Source organism: Camarhynchus parvulus, chromosome 19, assembly GCF_901933205.1.
Source record: "Camarhynchus parvulus chromosome 19, STF_HiC, whole genome shotgun sequence".
NCBI classification, from domain to species: Eukaryota; Metazoa; Chordata; class Aves; order Passeriformes; family Thraupidae; genus Camarhynchus; species Camarhynchus parvulus.
In genome coordinates, this window is record NC_044589.1 from 1,170,456 (window position 1) to 1,193,251 (window position 22,796).

Here is a 22,796-nt window from a genome sequence, read left to right on the forward strand (position 1 = left end):
CCTCAATTTGAAAAAAAAAGTGATTTTTTTAAAATTAGTAAATGAAGATACTGTATCTGTAATATACCAAAAATTTGTTAATGTGAAAATAGGGATCAGTTTTCTGTACTTCTGTGTTTCCCTCTCATTAAATGATCTGAATATTGGGTATGCCTCAAAAAAATGTAGGAATAGGAGATTGCTGGCAATTCAGTTGTAAAAAATCAGATAAGCCAATATGCAGGGTTTTTAATTTTATGTTCTTGTTAAGCTATAAAGCTTTAAGAACTTCTCAGAAATCTGAGATTTGTTTTTAATAATGTCATTCTGTTTGATTTGCTTAATTTTATAGTTGTCCGCCTGTTAATGTGAAAACGGAACCAAGCAAGGATCCTGGTATGTTCAAAATTTTGCCTTAATTTGCAGAAAAAAACCCAAAAAACCAACCAAAAAGAAAAAAAAAAAACCCAGATTCTGTTAGAAGACTGAACTTAAGCAGAAACAGGAAAACAAAAGCTCCAAAAAAAGAGAAAAGTAGCAAATAGGCATCCTTGGTGTCACAGAAAAATATCTCTTTCCTTGAAACTGTCTGTGTTTCAGTTGGAGTTTTTATCAAATATTAAACCCTAACCAAATGCTTCCATTTCACGAGGGAAATTGCAAATTACAAAAAGTTGTATTATATTGTAGACTAAATTTATCTTTATGTACTTTAGAGAAGAATTGATTTGTTAATATTCCTAAAATATTGAAAATAAAAAAATGCCCATTTTCTAGCTAAAATAGAAATAAAAAGTTCATAAATAACAAGATGTGTTATTTGTTATTTAAAAATTGCCAGATCATTCCTAAGTTGCTCTGGATGGTAGCAGTTGATTGCCCAAGGCATTGTGATCTGTGGCAGAGTAATGCTGAAGTGTGTGCTGTGAGATGAAAGCACGGGTAATCCCATTAAAGCCAGTGAGGCAGCAGGTGTGCTGGGAGATAAACTGGTGCCTTTCCCTTTTGCTGGGTTGAGCTGCACTGCTCAGTTTCTTATTAGAATTAAGTTTTTATATGTAGTTCAGCTTTTTGCTCTTGTTATTTGTGCTTCACAACTTGAAATTTGTGGTTTAGGCACCCTCAATTTTTAACGTTTGGCTTGACGTACGCAAAGCATTAATGTGAACTTTTTGCTAAGTCAGTCCCAGACTTTTTCCAGTGCTGCTTTTTAGGCATTTTAAGTAATTCTCACAGAAGAGTGAGCAGGAGCTTTCCCAGGACTTTTAGCACAATGAGTGATAAAATATATTTTTTTCCTGTGGTAATATGCAGAGAGGAAGGAGCCCATTTAAAAAATATTCTTCAGATCTGAGACAGCATCTTCAGGGGAGCCTGGTTTGTAGGGAGGTATTTAATCCTAGATTATTTCTGGGATTGACCAGACTGAAACGTAGGAAACCAGCAAACCAGCAGGTCACTTTGTTACCATTGTTTTAGCTCAACAAATGTGTAATGTTTTGTATTTTTTTCCTTTTTCTTTTCTTTTTTTTTTTTTAATAGAGACCAGCGAGGATCATGGTGAGTGCTATTGGTTTTTTTTTTGTTGTTGTTGTTTTAAGAATCTGCTTATTATTAGTTTCCATATTTGATTCCTTTGTTGCTTCGACAGAAATTTCTTCCAAATTGTCAACAGTAACAATGAAACAGGAAAGAGATGATCCTAACTACTATCAATTTAATACTCCAGGTAATGATACTAATTTTCATATATGTTTATCTCATTAAATGATTGGTTGCCTAAGTGTTGATCTCTCCATGCCTGTCTTTTTAGTAATTTTTGGTCATCAAACATGCAATTACTTAGCTCTGTTAGCATATAGCATTTCCTGTCATGTAAGTTTTTAGGAAGAATACCAAAAGACCTAAAGAACAACTTCACCCCAAACCCATATGAGTGTGTTTGGTTCTGAAGAAGTTTCAAAACTGCTTGATGTATTTTTCTGAGGGTACAATGTGCAGACTCTATAATTCAATGACTTTTTTAAACAGGAAATAAACCTTTGTAGTGATGCTTTCTAGAGCACTGCTTGAATTTTTTCTTTAGTTTAAAGTTACAGTAACTTTTATACACTGTACATCATATAATCAGCCATTCTATGATTCTGTGACTGGAAGTGTATCACTCATTTCCTTTGTAGCAATGACTAGTATGTGTCAAAATTGTATTGAAAAGTTTATTTATGTGGACAAAGCAGAACAATATTTATGAGCCCCATGGCTCAGCCTGCATGTGTGTTTTAAGTTTTCTCCCAGTTGTTTTGCCTCACCTCTGTGTATCTGGTTTACACATTGACCTCAGCTAGGAGAAAACAGAAATTGTTTTTTCTTTATGTTGCTGTGAATGGTAATTAAGAAATTGTGACTATAAATGGCAATATAAAATAAATAAAACTTTAAATTTATAATTTCAACCTATGTGTACTTGTCATTAGGTTAATTGAGTAATACAAAGAAACATGGGCAAGCTGCCACACATCTCTCAATGACAGTTATATGCTCAACAGTGAAGTGCAAAACAGCACATTGCTTAATTTTGTAATACTATATATTAATGAGATAACATTTTGTGTGTGTTCTGACATGAGGATTCTTGAGGCTATTTTCTAATGTGCTTTCATAACTAACTGTGGGGATGTGGAATCAATACTTGATCCTAGCATATCTCAAGAGATATAAGAGCATCATTCAGAGAGACCTCAACCATAACATAGCAAAGTGTCACCCTTTGAGTGTAGAACTGGAAAGGTGTTAGGATTATCTGCTCTTCATATGTGTATGTTGCCTGGCCTTGGAGTCTTACAGGCTAGGAAAATTTAATATAGTAAAAGTAGATACTGGTGTGAAAACAATCTAATAATTGTTCCTTCCAACGCCAAGTCTTCCCATTCTTTTGCTTTTTATCCCCATTGTGGTTTTCCATTTCATGCATACAAATGATGTCACAATTTGGCCGATAGCCCACAGTGGAACTCAATGCCATCTGAAGAGAGTCTGCACTGAAATCTCTTCTTTACAAAACAGTATCCACTGCACTGCATCTGAGAAATCCAAGTCATGCAATATGCTTCCAGAGTGAAGTCTAAGCACATTTGGCAGGGTGGGGTTTCTGTTGTCTTTCAAAGAACTCTAAATTTAAATCTTCTGATTGATGGAGAGAAATATGTATCTGCTTGTGATAAAGTGGTGCTTGAGGGATGACTCCCCCTCTCTGCCTGCAGTGTAGTTCTCCAAAATGGCATTTTAAAACAAGACCGAACTGAGTATATTGGTAGAAGTGATGGGGTGCTGTGAGCTAAAAGATGTTTTCTCTTTCAAGTCATGCTGACTAGACAAGTAAAGCAGCTTCCCCTTCATTCTTTGTGTGGCTATCACTCTGATTCAAACCAAAGGTTGTCCAGACTATAGAGCTATAAATTCTGGAGGCACATAGGTGTATGGGTGGTGGTGCTGTACAAGAAGTGAACCTTTAAAAAGTGGTTATTCTGAGGGGTGTTCCTGAGGAATGACAGTCTGCCCCAGCATTGCCTTTGGAGAGATGTGCTACAAAATAAAGAAAACAGATAAGGTAATAAATTTTGCTAAAAATAACCTACAGCAAAAGCCAGGGTTGTCAGTTTCTGAGAAGAAACAACTTAAGTATTAGAGAACAGCAATCTGCTGGGGCTTCCTGGAGAAAGTGATTCACTGATAAAATTTAATGGTTGTATTTTTTCTCTAAGTGCTTCCTCTCAAAGATCTGTAATGCTGATCAATGTGCTGTGTGCCTGGGTGGCACACTAACTCTTCCTGTTAATCAGAGGGAAAATTATATCTGTAGGTGGATGTTCTTCTCATCTCGGTTGAAGGTTGCACCATTTAGATGTTGCCATGAGGTAATACTGAATTACTAAATTTAGAGTTGTTTTAGCAGTACACAATAAGATGGCTGAGAAGTAGGGACTCAGCCATCTAAGACTTCATGTGGGTGTATTGACAGAGAATGAGGGGCAGTTTTCTGTCAGTGGGCTCTAGCACTGTCTTAAGTTACAAAGTAAGATGTAACCCAAAGTATGTATTCTGTTACCATCTTCAGAAGCTGTTAGAACAGGTGGGGCAGTGTTCCTTATCTCTCCTCCATGACCCATCCCTGATAACTCTGGGGTGTGTCTCTGCTCATGGGCCATCAGGTCTCTCTGCATGACTCATAAAATTCCATCATCCCATTGGGAGATGCTCTGCCCAGGAGGAGGAACCAAGCATTCCTACCTGGATACAATCTGAGGTTTGTAGCACCATGGGTAGCCTTACCTGCTGAATTCCTAGAGGACAGGGGCTACATAACCACCACTGGACCTTCAGAGGAAGACCAGACCCTTCTACAGGATCACTGCTTCAACAGAACCACATCAATCACTCCAACAGATCTGCAGCCACCATTTAATTGGACTGCTGCCACTACCCTGACCAACAGGGTATCACTTTGTATTCGCACTCTTAAGTCAGTTTAAGCCAGTGTTTTCTCTTTTTATTTTAATTTTTCTATTAAATGGTTGTTCTGATTTGGAATCTCCCACTGGTTTGCTTTCAAACCAGTGCAAACACTGTGGTAGTGGATGTTTTTTCAAATGTCCAGGACAAATGTGAAGTTTGCTGCAGTGTTAAACTTGGGGGAGACCAAAGACAACCTGTTCTGGGAAAAAGGTCCAGATTTTGATGATTGGCTAAATGAGGAAAAGGACTGAGTGTTTACCATCAGGACTAAGTGACACATCCTGGGGCATTCCAGCTATGTTAGCTAGTGTTCCTGCATGTGCCTTACCTGTAAGTATCAGTTGCTATGGCTCTTATGAAAAGAAACATAACTGAGAATGCTGTTTCTTGGTTTAGTGGTTTAAATATAATTTAGTATTTTTACTAGAAATGAAGAAATTAAATAATAAATTCTCAAGAGTCAAATGTATTTTCAGATTTGAGAATACCCCATTAGTCCTGTATAAAAACAAACCTTTGGGGCTCATAAATGTGGTACTGCTGAGTGAGTGCTGAGTGCTTTATCATTACAGGATAAAGCAGGGGTTTTTGGTGGCATAACCCATACAGAACTTAATTATTTGCTGACTTATGACCAAACACTTTGTAAAAGTGGCGTGTTATCCTGTAAATTTTGTGAATGTAGGTCTTCACTGGTGCCTTGAAGTTAAAATGAAGAAAAATGGAAGCAGAAGGAAAAGGCTGTAAACAGTCTGTCCTGTGAATTGCCTGGTTCAGTTTTAAAAACACCTAGAAGTGAGTAAAAAACTGCCTAACAGCTTTTCTCTTTAAAACACCATGTAGTTGAACAGTACTATCAGTTTTGGAATTCTTGACAATGTTAGTGAGATAGTTAAAATACAGGACATACATCCAAACCCAAATGAGATTGAAAATGTCTTCTTCTACAGAGAAAAAGCCCAAAATGTGAATGTAAACTTTGCATTTATTCTCACTCTGAAACCTTAAAAATAATGAATGTCTGTTAGAATGTCTCTAACAACAAAATATTTCCCCTTTGGCGATCTCTCAGAATACTAGACAATTATGTCCATTTTAATAGAGCTAAATCTGTGAAGCTAGGCTGTCATGTAACACTGACTGTGCAGGTATTGTCTTAAACCAAGAAATTCCAGAATATAAAGTGAGCACAGTGTTGTGCTTCCTGAAGGGAATCACATCTAGTTCACATTGCTACATATGGGTAGCTTACAAAAAAGTGCCAAAAGTACAAAAAAGGTAGCCAGAAAAGTGAGCATTGCTTATCCCTGAGGTGATAAATCCATTCCTTCTGCCAAGTGGCACAGGTTTGGCTGTGTGGTGTTAGGACATTAGGACATAATCCATTAGAAACTGAGGCTGAAATGTTTGGAATCAGTGTTTTAGTAAATGGTGTGTAGGTGTGTAGACAGAAAGAATAGCTGTGACTGTTGAGGGAATGACATCTACTCTTGTCTTTAATGGATTTGTTGGAATGTGAAAAATCATCTATTTGTAACAGACATTTCAGGAGTTTCAATTTATGCCAACAGCCATCTCTTACAGAGGTTCCACTGCACTGCTGAATCCTAGACCAGGCACATGCTTTGGGTGCAGTGATCTGTCCTGTATTTATCTGCTCATGAAAGACCAAGGTTTGGTGTGGGTGTTAGAGTTCCCAAGTGCCTGTGCTGTGTAAGAGCTGGCTGTTAGCTGAAGAGGATAACCTCTGCTTTCTCTGGTTCAAGGTGAAACTGCTCAGCTTTGCCTACACATCTGAAGTTCAGATTCCAAGACATAAACATACTGAAAGATTTTACTTCTAAGGTGTCCTGTGGTTTTAGTAACTAAATTTCCCGCTTCTGTGCCCATCCTTCCTCCTACATCCTACCTTCACTGGTAGAATTTAGTTCTTTCTTGAGTTTTCTTTTTTTTTTTATTTTGTGATTTTTTTCATATCTTTCTTTCTGGATGGAGTTTCTTTTGATCTGGTTACCACTGTACTTGATTTTTGCTTTCCTTGGTTATGTCATACCTTTGTATTTCTGCCTGTTGTGTGCCTTAATGCAGTAAAGTGGAAATGTATCTGTTTTTATTAATATCTCTTGGTGGTAGAACTCTTTTAAATTTAATTTTCTAGTCTTTACTAAATTAGGACAGCAGAATCTATAGTTTGACATGTTTTAATTTCTGAAACAACTTTTTCATACTGCTTTTTTCCTCTGTCCAAGCTTTGTAATATGGAAAAATATTCAAGTGTCATGAAATAATCTGTGTTGGCCACTTTTGAAAAAAAAATCTGATGGTTTTACTACATGTACTGTAGTTTTTATCAATATTACAGATAAAAGGACTGAATTCTCTGTGCTTCATGCCAAGGGCTGTAAATCTACTAAGTTTATCTTTTTAACTAGAGAAGTATTTCTTCAAGTTTAAAAGCATGAAAGACTATTAGTTTTCCTTTTTAACTGCTGTCACAGCATGTATTTGGCACAAAGATAATGCAATACAGAGAATACTTCAGAATATGGGGGTAAAACAATCCTATCAGGATTTCTGAATTAAGGAATACATGCAAAACTGTGCATATTTTGAGATATTTGATTATAGTGGGATGCATACTTTTTTGTGTCAGTGCCTTATGAGTAATAATAATTGCATGTTCACAGGAGTTCTTAGGAAATGACAAACCTGACTGGGTGCATCTGCTGAATATGCTGATTTAAATAAAAGCAAATTTAGTCCATGGAGACATTTTCAGTACACCCTGGGGGATTTTGTTCTATTCCCACTCACCCCTAACAGGTGCAGATCACACTATTGGTATGAGAATTCTTTCTGTTGAGGCCTGGAGGACCACCAGTGTCTCTGGCTCCTTTTCCTCCCTGTTTTTCCCCATCTTTGGGCTATGGTTAGGCTGGTTAGGCTGTGCCAACATCAGTGTTTGTGGAACTGTATTTTGAACAAAATCAGGGAGCTCCTCTGAAGTGAACAAATGAAAAAAAAAAAAGAGGGGGGGAAACACCTTCCCCCAACAAAGAAAAGTGGCAGAAGATCTAAGCAGCACCTGCTGAAAGAAATGTGTTTCAAGCAAAGAACTTTGCATAGGTTCCTCACTTGAAATGCTGTTCATTTTTAATCTCTTTGAAAATCTGAATAATCAAATTAGGCAGAACTGTTCAAGTTAGCATTATTATAACCACCTAATTATCATTGTTTTCTTTAGTACTTAGATATTCACTTCTTTGATTCTGTATATGTGTTTTCACTTGACTGAAATACTCACAAAGTCTGATTGTGACAATAGTCTTTTCTGTATTTTCTTTCTTACTGTGCAGATGCAATAGAGTTTAGAATATTTCATTGCCTTATTAATTAACAGTAGATTTTCTCTTGTGGAACTATTAATACTCTTGCTGATACATTTATTAACATATCTCTAAACAATTAGAATTTCTGGTCAGCTATATGAGCTTCTGCAGATTGCTTTTGCAAATGCACACGGAAATTATGAGATTTGCACAGAACAATTTGTCCGAATCAGTCAGTTCCAGTTACTCCTGTTTGCCACACATGGGCAGGTTTTCCATACCTGTGCCGTTCCTGTGGTACAGAATGGCCTCTTGCTCAGTGTGGTGTTGTTTGTGCTGCAAGCAGCTCACCCTTCTAGCGCAGCTGCAGGAGAGCCACAGCAGTAAGCAGTAGGGTTTTAGGAGTGTTAATTTAGTGTTAATAAACACTAAATAAACACAAATAAATAAATTAACACTAAATAAACACAAATAATTTAGGAGTGATAATAATAGGTTATGTGTAGTTTTTGTGCTGCTTTCTGCACCAGTCTTTTTTTAACCAGTCTGTAGTCTTCAAAAGAGCTGTTGTAATGGAAAGTAAACAGCCTTGGAGTGTCATAAATTACTTTAATCCTGGTAAATTTATGTATTAAATGTAGATAGGAATGTTGAGGTCAAAGAATACTCCTTAGGAATATAAACTTTAATGAACAGAAAAAAGATCTAGCTGATTAAAGTGTCCTTGAAGAAAGGCAGAAGCATGAACATTTCTTTCTTAAAAATTAGTTTATTAGTTGAAAGCCTGCTGTTCAGCATGAGTCACTTGCCTGTTCAGTAGTCCAAGAAATGCACAGTGCTGCCACTAACCCCATTTTTATTCTGTTAAACCAAATAAGTAAGGATTTGAATATTTAATTGAGGATTTAAATATTAAATATTTAATATTTAACAGAGTATTTCCAAAGTTTAACATTACAGAAAATATGAAGTGAGCCCATAATATAGGAAATTAAAAGTTACTTGGCAAATTCCTGTATGGACTGGAAGTATGTGTTTGTTGTAAGGCACCTTTAAAAACTGTTCTCTCTATTCTCCAGCAGGCCCTTCCAAAGCACCAGAGACAGATGAAAAAATTGCTCCTGGAAAAAGTTACACAGGTAGATCTTTTACTTGTTCTTTTCCTCACATCTGTTTTAGAAATTGAGTGTGTGAGTTTTGCTTTTCACAGCTTTTCTACTTCATTTGCCAAAAAAACTGAGGGTATTGGAACTCTAAACATGGACAGAAATGAAAATTATGGTTGCTTTAATTTCCAGCTGTCCAAGTAGACAGACATGTAGACGGGAACTTAATTTCTTCCTTTTCTAAATTCAAAGAGGAGCATCAGGTTGATTACTCTAAAGCACAAGTTGTTTGTGTAAATTGTTTCTCAAGAAGTCCAGTCTGTTTCATAATGACTTATACAGTTTAATAAAACTCAGCTTAATAAATTGTAAGTGCAACTGACAATGAGATCTAAAGGAAAATACTCTTCAAAATACATAAGTGCAGCTTTACTCTCCTGGAATAATTAAAATGTTCCTTCATGCACTGCTGATTAATTTTGATACAGTTTCTGATACAATTAGCTTCACTTTGTTTAACTGGAGTGCAGTTCAGTATAAATTGCTCTTTCTCACAGTGAGCATTGATTGGCTAATCCTGCTTGTGTTGTTGGGGCACTCTGCCCCAGCAAAAGCACTGTGATCATGAATTTCCCTCCCATATTTCATTGTTGGCCTTGCAGCCTGTTATGGAAATCATCATAGTGCAGAAACAATGAGTCTGTAGAGCTGGTAAAAAAATTCCTAATCTGTGGGGACAGGCAGCCTTTGTTTATATTTTCAGTAATCCTGGGTAAGAGAGGGGGAAATCCTTGTGATTGTCTTAACCCTAGAAAGCCAGGGTGATGGAATTCCCTTCAGTCATAGCAGCAACTCTGCAGTGTAGCATGTGCAGTTTAGCAAGTGTAATTCTCATCTCCTTGCCTTTGTCTGGAATTGTTCAAAGGGTCATGGTAAAATATCTTTGCTTCTATTTTTGTTGCATGCTGTGAATGCAAGGGGCTTCCTTGACAATGTAGTTCAGATGCAAAGGCATGGAGTGCTTGGTTGAAAATCTTGTCCTTGTCCACCATTCAGCAGTCCTGTTTTTCCATTTCAGAGACCTCCCAGCCTGACTCGTCAGACACAAGTGAGGATTCTGAGGTTGAGTTCAGTTCTGCAGGTCAGTTCCCCAGGTCATTGATTTCAGACATTTTTCTATCCAGAGTGTGTTTTCCAAAGCCTGCATTACTTGGCACTGAATGAAGAGAATTGTGTGCTGGTGTTGAGTGGAGTTTGGATTGTGCACTGCTTGGTGAACGAGCCTGGTGGAGAAGTATTAGAAAACCACAATATACTGAAGCCTATTGGACTTGGTGGGCTGGTTTTGAGATGATACCTGACGGAAATTTGTATCTTTGGAGTAATTTTCAAGTTTTGATGATGAAAAATACTCATTGAATGGAGAAGATGCTATAGTATTCCTTCATTCTGGAGAGCACTTTGCTTTATAACCACATTGTACTTACATGTAACATTTGTGGTTAACAAATGCTTCTGGGAAGAATGGTACCAGAACAGAAAGGCAGTGTTGTAGGAGGTGTAATCAGAGCCTCAATGTGTGTCTACTATTGGTAACTGTGAGATCCAAACCTTTGCACTGAGCAGCTCCCTTTGTCATCCAAGTGGCTCTAAAGCTGCCCAGCAGTGTCCCTGCTGTTCTGCTGTCTGTCCACTTGTGTGTGTTTATGGCAGAGTTGACCTGCTGATGATTTTCATTGGTTCCCATTGGTTTTTCACTGGTTTGAGAGTGGGTTTAGAGCATTTGAACTCTTAAAGACAAAACATTGGTCGTGTGTTTTGATGTTACTTCCAGTTAGACAACACAGGTAGTCCCTATCTGCACAATTAATTCTGTGATTCTTTTTGCTGTTGCATGGCTGTTTTATGATCATGCAATGCCCAGTCATGTTTCAGAAGACAATGTTGTTTTGCTTAGGAAGTACAGGAGCAGCTTTGTTTTTTGCTCTCTTGTGCTTTGCACAGGCCCTTCTGAAGGAACAAATTGTTCCTTCATAGGTATGAACAGGAGCTTTCTGAGGTTACTCAGTTAAGTAATTTATTGCAAAATTTGGTGCCCTGATAAGCACAGTTCCTTAATTCTGTTAGAGTTTTAAATTGATGGCAGTTCCAGTGATGCACTCAAGTTTCCTGGACAGAAAACTAGTTGTGTTTGGTTTTTTTTTTCTTTCTTAAAGATGATGTTGATGTTGGTGATGATAATGATGATGATGATGAGTACATGCCCCCTGAAGAGAGCTTGAGGAGCCCCAGTTCAGTTACTGAAGCTGCCAATACTGGGAGAAGAAATGCCGAAGAATTCAGTTTTGGTAAGACAGAAATTAAAGATGATTTTGTCTCCCTGCTGTGTTTTATGAAAAAGTTTTGGGTGGTTTTGTGGTGCCAAAAAGTTCAGTATTATTGCAAAAATAACTGTCATATCAGCTGATCAATTAGAACCTTTTTGCTAGAATTAAGCTAAAAAATAAACATTTTTAGAATTTCATTTAAGAACCATGGGCTCTGTGCAGATGTATTGCAGCTGTATAATCATCTTTGTCGGCTGCCTTGGTTTTTTTTGTTATTTGACATGATGATGTAAAGTGACGCACAGAAAGTTGAGATTTTCTGGTTGTGTTCTTTCCTGATCCCTCTTGTTGGCTTCTCCACAGAAACACATCCATGCACTTCAGTTTAGTCTGGTTAAAGATGCTTCACCTGGGATGTTTTGTGATCCTATACCTCTCCTTTATTCTGTGGTTTGGTTTGGTTTGACTTATGGGCACATTAATCTGTGTGCTTTTATTAGGTTCTGTGCAGTCAGGAATGTCTTTATATATTTGAAGGCAGCCACCAGAGTTTTGATGGCAATGAAAGAACAGATGTGGAAATTCAGTTATAGCCTATGAGATGTGAATGTTTTTTGTGAGGATAAATAGTAGAAAGCAGAGTGATGCAGAGTCCCCTGGCAGGTGCAAAGGAGAGTTGTTTATTGCAAAAACCAGGCCCTTTTTAAGCAGGTAGCCCATTATCTATTACATTCCATTTTAGTAGAACAGATATAATCCAACCAACTGCCCTAAACCACGATGTGAGCATGTCATGGTTATATAACTTGTTTTTCTGCCTCCAGTGCAGCTGTGTCATGTTCCCATAGCCCTTTCCTGCTTAGCTAAAGTAACAGGCCTGAGCCATGATTTTACAAGGGTAACAAGGCCCTTGTTTCATAAGGTTTTACCTAGATGGTTTAGATGCAAATGCGTGGAGTATTTGGTTGAAAATCATGTCCATGTCCATCATTCAACTGTCCTGTTTTTCCCTTTCAGAGTCCTCCCACCATGACATGTCAGAAATAAGTGAGAAGCCTGAGGTTGAGGTCACCATTGAAGGTCAGTACCACCTGAATTTCAGTTTTTTGGGTGTTTTTCTATCCAAAATGTGTTTTCCAAGTATTACTTGGCACTGATTGAAGAGAATTGTGTGCTGGTGTTGAGTGGAGTTTGGATTGTGCACTGCTTGGTAAACGAGCCTGGTAGAGAAGTATTAGAAGAACACAATATACTGAAGCATATTGGACTTGGTGGGCTGGTTTTGAGATGATACCTGACAGCAATTTGTATCTTTGGAGTAATTTTCAGGTGTTGCTAATTAAAAATACTCATTGAACAGAGAAGATGCTATAGCATTCTTTCATTCTGGAGAACACATTGCTTTATAACCACACTGTAGTTATATGAAACATTTGTGGTTAACAAATGCTTCAGGGAAGAATGGTACCAGAACAGAAAGGCAGTGTTGTAGGTGGTGTAAGCAGAGCCTCAAGGTGTCTGTCTCATATTGGTAACTGTGAGATCTAAACCTTTGCACTGAGCAGCTCCCTTTGTCATCCAAGTGGCTCTAAAGCTGCCCAGCAGTGTCCCTGCAGTTCTCATGCTGGGATCTTGGTAGGAGGTGATCTGTATTTCTTGTATTTGTGATTGAGCATCCTGGAACTGCTTTACAGCACTGCTGAGATTGGCTTCTGCAGTACTTGCTTGTGGAATTCGATTAGGAGCACCCAATCAGCAATTTAGAAAGTAGGCAGGGCATTTTTCAGGAAGTGAACACTTCTGCCATTACTTTCTGTGTTTTGCAATGCAGCATGGAAATAACTCCATCATTACCTTGACAGAAAAGTTTATATGAGAGGAGTCATTCAGTTCTGCTTATATGTAAAGGCCTTTAGCACAAAAGTAAAAAACCTTTTTTTTTCTTTTTTTTGTTTCTTTAAGAAGATGATGACGACTATCCACCACCTGACAAGAGGCAGAAGAGCACCAAGTCGGCTAATGAAGGGGCCAGTACTGGGAGAAGAAATGCAGAAGAGTCCAATTCTGGTAAGATGAAAATTAAAGAATATTTTATTTCCCTGCATTGTTTAATGAAAAGGTTTTGGGTGATTTTTTGCTTCAAAAATAATCAGTATCTTGTAAAAATAACTGTCACATCAACTGATTATTTAAAACCTTTTTGAGAGGATTATAGAAGCTAAAGAATTAAAAGATACAGAGCACTTCTGGAATTTCATTTAAGAGCCATGGGCTCTGTGTAGATGTATTGCAGCAGTATAATCATCATCATAGGCTGCCTCTCTTGGTTTTTGTTATTTGACATGAAGACATAAATAGACAGATAGAAAGTTGAGATTTTCTAGTTATGTTCTTTCCTGATCCCTTCTATTGGGTTCTCCACAGAAATGCATAGATGCCCGTCAGTTTAGTCTGGTTAAAGGTGCTTTACCTGGAATTTTTTGTGATCCTGTACCTCTCCTTTTTTCCTGTGGTTTGGTTTGGCTTATGGGCACATTAATCTGTCTGCTTTATAAGGTTCTGTGCAGTCAGGAATATGTTTTTTACTTTATATTTTTGAAGGCAGCCCCCAGAGTTCTGATGGCAGTACAGGAGCCGATGTGGAAATACAGTTAGAGCTTTTTTACGACCCTATTTTATGTTCATGTCTAGGAAAACAACTCCTAATTCTTCCTTTGTGTAATACTTTGCATTTGCTAGTTATGTACCCAGAACTGCCTTGGAATTTGACCTAAACGTGATGCTGTTTTCCATGAACTGGGTGATGTATTTGACATGGTTCAAGTATACTGCACTTGAGGTGTCCCAGTAGATAGAGCTGAATTTCTGCTCTACACCCCACATATTGTGTGAAGAGAAACCTTTGAAGCAAAGATTCCTTCAGCCTTGCTCCCAAAGTGATACCATACCCCAGCTTACAGAGATCTGAAAGAAGATGCTCTTCAAAATGCACCAGTGCAGCTTTGCTCTGCTGGAATAACTAAAATATGTTTCTTCATGCACTGCTGATTAATTTTGATAGAGTTTCTGATACAATTAGCTTCACTTTGTTTAACTGGAGTGCAGTTCAGTATAAATTGCTCTTTCTCACAGCGAGCATTGATTGGCTAATCCTGCTTGTCTTTTTAGTGCACTCTGCCCCAGCAAAAGCACTGTGATCATGAATTTCCCTCCTATGTTTGATTGATTGTTGGCCTTGCAGCCTGTTATGGAAATCATCATAGTGCAGAAACAATGAGTCTGTATGTTAGCGTTCGGAAACGTATAACCACGAAAATGATCATGTCAGTGCTTTTATTGAAGAGCTCTGGGTGTCAAGGGTATGAACCCAAATCTGACTCTGACCATACATTCGAGAGGAACATGTTTTTATATTCTATCGTTATATAGTTTTCATGTTAATTATTCAACTTATATTGTTCTGTTGTATACACAGATTTCAATCAAGCATGACCCCTTGTGGTTCCCCCTTAAATTTCTAACATAATTTCTCATGATTCTTCTTATGGCTATACAATAATTATATTTAATTACTAAACAATCATCACCTCTAACAATTATATCATTTATCATACTGCTTACGCAGGTGCAATGATCTGGCAAAACACAAAGCCTAACATTTTCAGAGTCTATTTTTAACATTTTCCAGGGCCCCCATTATCATGTAGAGCTAGTAAAAAAATCCCTAATCTGTGGGGACAGGCAGCCATTGTTTATATTTTCAGTAATCCTGGGTAACAGAAGGTGTTTTATGATTGTATTAACCCTAGAAAGCCAGGATGATGGAATTCCCTTCCGTCATAGCAGCAACTCTGTAGTGTAGCATGTGCAGTTCAGCAAGTGTAATCCCCACCTCCTTGCCTTTGTCTGGAATTGCTCAAAGGCTCATGGTAAAATATCTTTGCTTCTGTTTTTGTTGCATGCCATGACTGCAAGGGGCTTCTTTGACAATGTTGGTTTAGATGGAGAGGCATGGCATGTTTGGTTAAAAATCTTGCCCATCATTCAGCAGTCTTGTTTTTCTCTTTCAGATTCCTCCCACGATGACTCGTCAGAAGCAAGTGAGGATTCTGAGCCTGAAATCACTAGTCAAGGTCAGTTCTGCAGGTCATTGATTACAATTTTTTGGGCATTTTTCTATCCAGAATGCGTTTTCCACATATTGCACTACTTGGCACTGAATGAAGAGAATTGTGTGCTGGTATTGAGTATAGTTTGGATTGTGCACTGCTTGGTGAACGAACCTGGTGGTGAAGTATTAGAAAACAGGTAAGAACAGGAGCTTTCTGAAGTTACTCAGGTAAGTAATTTACTGCAAAATTTGTTGCCCACAGTTCCTTATTTCTGTTTAAGTTTTGAAATTCAAGGCAGTTCCAGAGCTATGCCTGATTTCCATGGACAAAAAACCATTTTTTTTTTAAATTGTTTTTTTTTTTTAGATGATGATGATGATGAGTATCTGCCGCCTAGCAAGAGAAAGAGGAGGAGGAACACCAGGTCGGCTAAGGAAACTGCCAATAGAAGGAGAAGAAAAGCAAAATATTTCAACAGCAGTAAGATGATTTTATCTCCCTGCTTTGTTTTATGAAAAAGTTTTGGGTAATTTTGTGCTGCAGGAGTGAGATACATTAGTGCAAGCCTTCATTTTAGAGCCCTAGGCTCCGTGTAGGTGAATTGCAGCAGTATAATCATCATAGGTTATCTCTGTTGTTTTTTGTTATTTGTCATGACAATGTAAATTGATGCACAAGAAGTTGAGATTTTCTGGTCGTGTTCTTTTTCTTTCCTTATCCCTTCTGTTGGGTTCTTCCCTGAAACACATCCATGCACTTCAGCTTAGTCTGGTTAAAGATGCTTCACCTGGGATGTTTTGTGATCCTCCTTTATTATGTGGTTTGCTTTGGTTTGGTTTGGTTTATGGGCACATTAATCTGTCTGCTTTTATAGGGTTCTGTGCAGTCAGGAATGTGTTTTTTACTTTATATTTTTGAAGGCAGGCACCAGAGTTCTGATGGCAGGACAGGAAGAACAGGTATGGAAATACAGTTATAGCATTTGAGATGTGAAGTGTATTTCTGAGGATAAATTAACATCCTTGGATATTTGTAAGGTGCTCAACACCCAAAGGTTGGTGGTTTGGCAGAGTGTGAGCAGTACATCAATGTCCTGCTGGCTTTGCTCTGAGCACGTGGCTCTCCAGCCTGAGCTGTGTGCTTTTCAAGGCAGGTTTTGCTAGCAGCAGTGCTCCTTCTTGCAAATGGCATTAGTTTTTCTTGGAAGGTAGATAACACCATAGTTAGGGGTTACCATTATATGAAATTCAGCAGCATTTCTCCTGATAACAGAGAATGAAGTTTTGATACAGTTCCTGATACAATTAGCTTCACTTTGTTTAACTGTAGTGCAGTTCAGTATAAATTGCTCTTTCTCCCAGTGAGTGTTGATTGGCTAATCCTGCTTGTGTTGTTGGGGCACTCTGCCCCAACAAAAGCACTGTGATCATGAATTTCCCTCCTATGTTTGATTGTTGGCCTTGCAGCCTGTTATGGAGCAGCATAAGATAGCACAGCAGCCATGAGTCTGTAGAGCTGGTAAAAAAATCCCTAATCTGTGGGACAGGCAGCCTTTGTTTATATTTTCAGTAATCCTGGGTAAGAGAGGAGAAAATCCTTATCATTGTATTTAGCCTACAAGAAAAGATGATGGAATTCCCTTCAGTCACAGCAGCAACCCTGCAGTGTAGCATGTGCAGTTTAGCAAGTGTAATCCCCATCTCCTTGCCTTTGTCTGGAATTGCTGAAAGGCTCATGGTAAAATATCTTTGCTGCTATTTTTATTGCATGCTGTGAGTTCAAGGGGCTTCTTTGACAATGTTGGTTTAGATGCAAAGGCATGGAGTGTTTGGTTAAAAGTCTTGTCCATGTCCATCATTTAACAGTCCTATCTTTCTCTTTGAGATTCTTCCCAAAATGACTTGTCGGAAAAAAGTGAGGATGCTGAGTTTGAAGTCACGTTTGATGGTCAGTTCCCCAGATCATTGATTTCAGTTGGTTGGGCATATTTCTATCTAAATTCTGTTTTCCAAAACCTGCAATACTTGGCAGTGAATGAAGAGAATTGTGTGTTGGTGTTGAGTGTAATTTTGATTGTTCACTGCTTTGTAAATGATATTGGTGGAGACGTACTAGAAAACCAAAATATACTGAAGTATATTGGACTTGGTGGGCTGGTTTTGAAATGATGCCTGACAGCAATTTGTATCTTTGGAGTAATTTTCATGTGTTGGTAATGAAAAATATTCATTGAATGGAGAAGATGTTATAACATTCCTTCATTCTGGAGAACACATTGCTTTATAACCACACTGTGGTTATATGAAACATTTGTAGTTAACAAATGCTTCTGGGAAGAATGGTACCAGAACAGAAAGGCAGTGTTGTAGGTGGTGTAATCAGAATCTCAAGGTGTCTGTCTCAGATTGGTAAGTGTGAGATCCAAACCTTTGCACTGAGCAGCTCCCTTTGTCATCCAAGTGGCTCTAAAGCTGCCCAGCAGTGTCCCTGCTGTTCTGCTGTCTGTCCACTTGTGTGTGTTTATGGCAGAGTTGACCTGTTTGATGAATTTCATTGGTTCCCATTGGTTTTTCTCTGGTTTGAGAATGGGTTTAGAACATTTGAGCTCTTCCAGACAAAACATAGGTACTCTCTTTTGGGATCTACTACTGGAATGATATTACTTCCAGTTAGGTTACACAGGTAGTCCCTATCTGTACAATTTATTCTGTGATTCCTTTTGCTGTTGCATGGCTGTTTTATGATCATGCCATGCTTAGTCACGTTTCAGAAGACAATGTTGTTTTCCTTAGGGAAGTTGCTACCTCCTTAGGAAGGTAGCTTTCCTTAGAAGTAGCTTTGTTTTTTGCTCTCCTGTGCTTTGCACAGGCCTTTTGAAGGAACAAGTTGTTCCTTCACAGGTAGCAACTGGAGATATCTGAATTTACACAGTTAAGTAATTTGTTGCAAAATTTGATGCCCTGATAAGCACACGTCCTTAATTCTGTTTTAGTTTAGAAATTCATGGCAGTTCCAGTGCTGCACTCGAGTTTCCTGGACAAAAAAAACATTATTTAATTGTTTCTTAAAGATGATGAGGATGACTCCCCACCACCTGACAAGAGACAGCGGAGCAGCAATTCGTCTAATGAAGATGCCAATGTTGAGAGAAGAGAAGAAGAAGAGTTCAATTGTGGTAAGATAAAAATTCAAGATGATTTTGTTTCCCTGCTTTGTTTTCTGAAAAGGTTTTGGGTAATTTTGTGCTGCAGGAGTGAGACATTTTACTGCAAGCCTTCATTAAAGAGCCCTGGTCTCTGTGTAGGTGAATTGCAGGAGTATAATCATCATCATAGATTAACTCATGGTAAATATGTCTTTGCTTCTATTTTTGTTGCATGCCGTGAATGCAGGAGGTTTCATTGACAATGTTGGTTTAGATGCAAAGGCATGGAGTATTTGGTTGAAAATCTTGTCCATGTCCACCATTCAGAAGTCCTGTCTTTCTCTTTCAGATTCCTCCCACCATGACATGTCAGAAACAACTGAGAATCCTGAGGTTGAGGTCACTGTTGAAGGTCAGTTCTGCAGGTCCTTAATTTCAGTTTTTTGGGCATATTTCTATCTAAATTCTGTTTTCCAAAACCTGCAATACTTGGCAGTGAATGAAGAGAATTGTGTGTTGGTGTTGAGTGTAATTTTGATTGTGCACTACTTGATAAATGAACCTGGCAGACAAGTTTTAGAAAATCACAATATATTGAAGCAGATTGGACTTGGTGGGCTGGTTTTGAAATGATGCCTGATAGCAATTTGTAAATATTGTGACTTCATCAAGGTAACAAAAAATATTCCTTAAACAGAGAAGGTGTTATAACATTCCTTCATTCTAGAGAACCCATTACTTTATAAACACATTGTAGTTACATGTACATTTGTAGTTAAAACTAGCTCCAGGGAAGAATGGTACCAGAACAGAAAGGCAGTGTTGTAGGTGGTGTAAGCAGAGCCTCAAGGTGTCTGTCTCATATTGGTAACTGTGAGATCCAAACCTTTGCACTGAGCAGCTCCCTTTGTCATCCAAGTGGCTCTAAAGCTGCCCAGCAGTGTCCCTGCAGTTCTCATGCTGGGATCTTGGTAGGAGGTGAGCTGTGTTTCTTGTATGTGTGCATGAGTGTCCTGGAACTGCTTTACAGCACTGCTGAGATTGGCTTCTGCAGTGCTTGCTTGTGGAATTCGATTAGGAGCACCCTATCAGCAATTTAGAAAGTAGGTAGGGCATTTTTCAGAAAGTGAACACTTCTGGCCATAATTTCACCATTTTACAATGTAGCATGGAAATAACTCCACCATTACCTTGACAGAAAAGTTGATATATGAAGAGTCATTCAGTTCTGCTTATATGTGAAGGCCTTTACCACAAAAGTGAGAGTGCTCTCAGAAGTTTTTCTCTGACAGAATATAACAGAACTGAATTGGTACAAGATATGTAAATATGTGATAATATTCTTGCTAAATAAACCATGCCCTTGGTGATGTGGGTACATGTTTTTCTGCATGTGGAATTAGTTTCCTTTGTTGGCTCTACTCATTTGTTCTCTCTGAGGTTGGAGGTATTGGTAATTGGGCAGTTTAAAAAGCTCATTAGCTTAGGGAAGATAGGGATGGATTGGGAAGTGTCAGGCTGAGTAGCAGCTCTCTGACACATTGCTAGGTTTGCTGTTCTCCTGTCTGTGCACTTTTGTGTGTTTATGGCAGAGTTGACTTGTTTGATGAATTTCATTGGTTCCCATTAGTTTTACATTGGTTTGAAAGTGGGTTTAGAACATTTGAGCTCTTCAAGAAAAAACATAGGTGCTTTCTTTTGAGATCTACTAGTGGAATGATATTATTTCCAATTAGATAAGAAAGGCAGTCCCAATCTGCACAATTTATTGTGATTCCTTTTGCTGTTGCGTGTTTTTTTTAATGATCTTGCAATGCCCAGTCATGTTTCAGAAGACAATGTTGTTTTCCTTGGGAAGTACAGGAGCAGTTTTGTTTTTTGCTCCCTTGTGCTTTGCACACACGTGCGCTTTTGGAGGAACAATTTGTTCCTTCACAGGTAGGAACAGGAGCTTGCTGAACTTGCTCATGTACGTAATGTCTTGTAAAATTTGGTGCCCTGATAAACACAATTCCTTATTTCTGTTTTAGTTTCGAAATTCAAGGCAGTTCCCGTTCTGCATGCGAATTCCGTGGACAAAAAAACAGGGGGTTTTTTATTGTTTCTTAAAGATGATGATGAAGACAATCTGCCACCTGACAAGAGACTTAAGAGCAATAATTTGGCAAATGAATCTCCCGATGCTGAGAGAAAAGCTGAAGAGTTCAATTCTGGTAAGATAAAAATTCTAGATGAAAATACTTCTGATTGTATTAACCCTACAAAGCCAAGAAGATGGAATTTCCTTCAGTCATTGCACCAACTGTGCTCTGCTGCATGTGCAGTTTAGCAAGTGTAATCTTCACTTCCTTGCCTTTGTCTGGAATTACTCAAAGGCTCATGGTAATATATTTTTGCTTCTATTTTTGTGTCATACTGTGAATGCAAGAGGTTTCTGTGACAGTGTTGGATTAGATGTAAAGGCATGGAGTGTTTGGTTGAAAATATTTTCCATGTCCATCATTCAACAATCCTGGTTTTTTTTTCAGAGTCCTCCCACCATGACATGTCAGAAATAAGTGAGAATCCTGAGGTTGAGGTCACCCTTGAAGGTCAGTACCATGGGTCCTTAACTTCAGGGTTTTGGGCATATTTCTATCCAAAATGTGTTTTCCATATATTGCATTACTTGGTACTGAATGAAGAGAATTGTGTGCTGTTGTTAAGTGTAATTTTGATTGTGCACTGCTTGGTAAATGAACCTGGTGGAGAAGTATTAGAAAACCAAAATATACTGAAGCATATTGGAGTGCTGGACTGGTTTTGAAATAATGCCTGATAGCAATTTGTATCTTTTGCATAATTTTCAGGTGTTGTTAACGAAAAATACTCATTGAAAGGAGATGTTAAAACATTCCTTCATTCTGGAGAACACATTGCTTTATAACCACACTGTAGTTATATGAAACATTTGTGGTTAACAAATGCTTCCGGGAAGAATGGTACCAGAACAGGAAGGCAGTGTTGTAGGTGGTGTAAGCAGAGCCTCAAGGTGTCTGTCTCATATTGGTAACTGTGAGATCCAAACCTTTGTACTGAGCAGCTCCCTTTGTCATCCAAATGGCTCTAAAGCTGCCCAGCAGTGTCCCTGCAGTTCTCATGCTGGGATCTTGGTAGGAGGTGATCTGTATTTCTTGTATTTGTGATTGAGCATCCTGGAACTGCTTTACAGCACTGCTGAGATTGGCTTCTGCAGTGCTTGCTTGTGGAATTCGATTAGGAGCACCCAATCAGCAATTTAGAAAGTAGGCAGGGCATTTTTCAGAAAGTGAACACTTCTGGCCATAATTTCACCATTTTACAATGCAGCATGGAAATAACTCCACCATTACCTTGACAGAAAAGTTTATATTGGAAGAGTTATTCAGTGATTCAGTTCTGCTTATATGTAAAGGCCTTTAGCACAAAAGTAAAAGTTCTCTGAAAAGGTTTTCTCTGAAAGAGTATAACAGAACTGTATATGTATAAGATATGTCAATATGTGATTATATTCTTGCTAAATAAACCATACCCTTGGTGATGTGGGTGCATATTTTTCTGTATGTGAAATTAGTTTTCTTTGTTTACCCATTTGTTCTCTCTGAGGTTAGAGGTATTGGTAATTGGGCAGTTTAAAAAGCTCATTAGCTTAGGGAAGATAGGGATGGATTGGGAAGTGCCAGGCTGAGTAGCAGCTCTCTGACACATTGCTAGGTTTGCTGTTCTCCTGTCTGTGCCCTTTTGTGTGTTTAAGGCAGATTTAACCTGTTTGATGAATTTCATTGTTTTCCATTTGTTTTACATTGGTTTGAAAGTGGGTTTAGAACATTTGAACTCTTCCAAAGAAAAAATAGGTACTGTCTTTTGACATCTACTAGTGGAATGATATTATTTCCAATTAGATAAGAAAGGCAGTCCCAATCTGCACAATTTATTTTGTGATTCCTTTTGCTGTTGCATGGTTGTGTTATGATCATGCCAGGCCCATCATGTTTCAGAAGACAATGTTGTTTTCCTTGGGAAGTACAGGAGCAGTTTTGTTTTTTGCTCTCTTGTGCTTTGCACAGGGCTTTTGGAGGAACAATTTGTTCCTTCACAGGTAGGAACAGGAACTTGCTGAATTTGCTCATGTAACTAATGTGTTGTAAAATTTGGTGCTCTCATAAACAGAATTCCTTACTTCTGTTAGAGTTCTGAAATTCAAAGCAGTTCTAGTGCTGCACACAAGTTCCCTGCACAAAACCCCAGTGACTTCTATCTGATTTCTC

The 22,796-nt window shown here is 38.3% G+C and overlaps 1 protein-coding gene across 10 annotated transcripts in view; it reads left to right on the forward strand.

Annotated features, from left to right (window-relative positions):
- The window catches only part of GTF2I (general transcription factor IIi), a 71,892-nt gene that overhangs the window by 21,885 nt on the left and 27,211 nt on the right, over positions 1–22,796 (forward strand). For 4 of the 10 annotated variants that reach the window (XM_030962442.1, XM_030962451.1, XM_030962452.1 and 1 more), the window contains exons 8-23: positions 332–375; positions 1,522–1,539; positions 1,631–1,708; positions 8,900–8,959; positions 10,005–10,067; positions 11,143–11,274; positions 12,271–12,333; positions 13,216–13,320; positions 15,324–15,386; positions 15,732–15,845; positions 16,286–16,324; positions 17,250–17,312; positions 18,436–18,540; positions 18,860–18,922; positions 20,541–20,723; positions 21,039–21,101. In XM_030962442.1, coding sequence (XP_030818302.1) covers positions 332–375; positions 1,522–1,539; positions 1,631–1,708; positions 8,900–8,959; positions 10,005–10,067; positions 11,143–11,274; positions 12,271–12,333; positions 13,216–13,320; positions 15,324–15,386; positions 15,732–15,845; positions 16,286–16,324; positions 17,250–17,312; positions 18,436–18,540; positions 18,860–18,922; positions 20,541–20,723; positions 21,039–21,101 — 1,256 coding nt within the window. The remainder of the gene's footprint in view (positions 1–331; positions 376–1,521; positions 1,540–1,630; positions 1,709–8,899; positions 8,960–10,004; positions 10,068–11,142; positions 11,275–12,270; positions 12,334–13,215; positions 13,321–15,323; positions 15,387–15,731; positions 15,846–16,285; positions 16,325–17,249; positions 17,313–18,435; positions 18,541–18,859; positions 18,923–20,540; positions 20,724–21,038; positions 21,102–22,796) is intronic. The other 6 variants (XM_030962448.1, XM_030962444.1, XM_030962446.1 and 3 more) reach the window with 6 other exon arrangements.